The sequence below is a fragment of the Penaeus monodon genome, chromosome 29 (assembly GCF_015228065.2).
Source record: "Penaeus monodon isolate SGIC_2016 chromosome 29, NSTDA_Pmon_1, whole genome shotgun sequence".
Classification (NCBI taxonomy): domain Eukaryota; kingdom Metazoa; phylum Arthropoda; class Malacostraca; order Decapoda; family Penaeidae; genus Penaeus; species Penaeus monodon.
The window spans coordinates 28,683,551-28,686,598 of NC_051414.1; the positions used below are offsets into that span (position 1 = coordinate 28,683,551).

The 3,048-nt window shown below is 35.3% G+C and overlaps 1 protein-coding gene across 1 annotated transcript in view; it reads left to right on the plus strand.

Moving 5' to 3' along the window:
- LOC119591822 (mucin-2-like) overlaps positions 1–2,467 on the plus strand; it is a 9,846-nt gene extending 7,379 nt beyond the window's left edge. Inside the window, exon 5 of the mRNA XM_037940566.1 lies at positions 42–2,467. Coding sequence (XP_037796494.1) covers positions 42–1,375 — 1,334 coding nt within the window. The 3' untranslated portion in view covers positions 1,376–2,467. The remainder of the gene's footprint in view (positions 1–41) is intronic.
- The last annotated feature ends 581 nt before the right edge of the window (positions 2,468–3,048 follow it).

Consider the following 3,048-nt stretch of genomic DNA (forward strand, 5'->3'; position numbering starts at 1 on the left):
TGAGTGAGTTGCAAATTATCATTATTTTTTTTTTTCCTCAGATGAAACTGATGCACCTGATGAATCTAATCCTGCACCTGCTGATACAACGGGTCCGGCAAATGTGGCCACAACTGCAACTGATGCTGTTCCAATTCCTGCAACTGTTCCTACTACCACAAACGAAATAGCGATGGCTGATTCCACATCAGATGCTACAATAATTGTTACAATAACAGATGATGCACCTCCTCCCACAATGCATCATGAAATTACTGGTTTTGCAACAAATTATGCAACCGATACTACAATAATTGGTAATATGCCAAGCGATTTTGTTACTGATTTTATAACAGAGGATATAACAGATATTACAAGAATTGGTTTTGTAACAGATGCTACAGTGACTGGTATAATAACAGACGATACAACTGATGCTATAGTAACTGGTTTTACAACAGAGGATACAACTGATATTACAGTAACTGATTTTATAATAGAAGATACAACTGATGCTATAGTAACTGGCTTTACAACAGAGGATACAACTGGTACAGTAACTTATTTTACAACAGAGGATACAACTGGTACAGTAACTGATTTTATAACAGAGGATACAACCGATATTACAGTCACCGGTTTTACAACAGAAGATACAACTGATACTATAGTAACTGGTTTCACAACAGAGGATACCACTGGGACAGTAACTGGTTTTACAACAGAGGATACAACTGATGTTACAGTAACTGGTTTTACGACAGAGGATACAACTGGTACAGTAACTGGTTTTACAACAGAGGATATCACTGGTACAGTAACTGGTTTTACAACAGAGGATATCACTGGTACAGTAACTGGTTTTACAACAGAGGATACAACTGGTACAGTAACTGGTTTTACAACAGAGGATATCACTGGTACAGTAACTGGTTTTACAACAGCGGATACAACCGATGTTACAGTAACTGGTTTTACAACAGATGATACAACTAGTGCTACAGTAACTGGTTTTACAACAGAGGATACAACTGATGTTACAGTAACAACAGATGTCACCACCATTGAAGCCACAACAGCTGATACCACAACCGTTGAAGCTACAACTGCTGATGCCACAACAGTTGACGCCACAACCACTGATACTACAACAGTTGATGCTGCAACTGATGCCATCACTGCTGATACTACAACAGCTGACGCCACAACTACTGTAGCTACAACAGTTGAGACCACAACAGCTAAAGTTACAACTGTTGAAGGTACTACAGTTGATGCTACAACTGCTGATACGACAACAGCTGATGCTACAACTGATGCAACAACCGCTGGAGCCACAACCATCGAAACTACAACATCTGATACTACATCAACTGTTTCTACAACATCTTCATAAAGACTGACAACCTTAATATTTATTTCAAGATCTGAATCAGTGTTCTATTTAAAAACTCACACATACGCGTGGATATAGATTACATTATATGTTTACTGAAATATAGATATATAATCATGCACATTACCACATTTCTGTTTTCAATAACTGTATACGGTACTGTGTCAATATGAGGTATCTCATACTCAACAGCATTTTTTTTTTCGTGCAGAAAATATAAATACAAGCTGAAAATGAGTTTTGCTTATACATAACGAGGTGTTTACTCATCCACTAACATGTACCTTACCTTTAGTTCACTGATCCAAACTAATGAGTACGCAAGGAATTATATCTGGGGAAAAATAAGGATGAAAACAAATATTTCACTTTACAGAATGCCAACTATAAACTATATGTATGTCTATATAATTCGTATACAAGGACTAAAACGGCATCTAACCATTAACTGTTACTAGTTGGAACTTTGATCTACTTTTTCATTTATCAATAAGGTAATTTCCGATCCAAATTGGGGAGTTAGAATCTGCTTTGGAGGGTAAAAAATGTAACACACATCAGTATGCAAAAGCTACTGCCGTTATTGCTTCACATAGATCTAAACCTTAATCTCCTCCATTACTGGACACTGGGCCGACAAGTTCTCTCCTATAGAATCGTGCTTTTCTGCAGCCAGTCCTCAAGAGAGGTGACGAAAGTAATCCTTCATACTGCTTTAATTATCTTTTAATTTTGTCCCCAACTTCAAGATCATTTTTATCAGGCAAGCATTGTGCAAGACTTTTCATTTTTATCACTAGCGATAAAAGATCGATCAACGATCTTACCCATATAGTTTTAGTACTGAAAGTGTCTTTTTACAAAGAATTGAAAATAAATGACTAAAAAACGCATATTTTCTTGCGCTGGGATTTTTTTTTTTTTTTTCATTCACACTTTTATTTACAACCTTATCATTATGTTGTAGTCAGCGTGAGTTAATGTAACTTTTATTAATAAAGCATTTTGCAGGCTACAGCAGAAGACTGACCTTTATTATCTTTTCCGTCTCTTCTCACTCCTGCATGTCTACTCCACCTTCCACTCCATAACTGCAATTGTTGACTTAACAATTTGTTTCTCTATATAAAAATGACAATATTCTAATGAATTTCAGTTGATACAGAATTAGTTTTCACAACTAAAGAAACTAAAGAATCTGATAAACATACCTTTCTAAGACACTTTTTTATCTAGAGCATTTCCTTCGCAAAGTAATAATAAAGGTAGTAAAAAAGGACGTAAAACTCAGAATTTCCAGGCTCTACAATATATGTACTAGCACCGAGAGAATTTGTTTTTACAACTAAAGAAGCTAAATAATCTGATAAACGTAACTTTCTATGACACTTTTTTTCTAGAGCATTTTCTTCACAAACTAATAATAATAAGGGTAGTAAAAGGGATGTAAAACTCAAAACATCCAGGCTCTACATTATATGTACTTGTCTTAACAATGGAGGAATTTATTCTTACAACTAAAGAAACTGACAAACGTACCTTTCTGACACCCTTTTTTTCTAGAGCATTTCCTTCGCAATCTAAAAAGAGTAGTAAAAAGGATGTAAAACTCAAAACTTCCAGGCTCTTCATTATATGTACTTTTCTAGCACCAAGAGAAAAATTTTATCAGT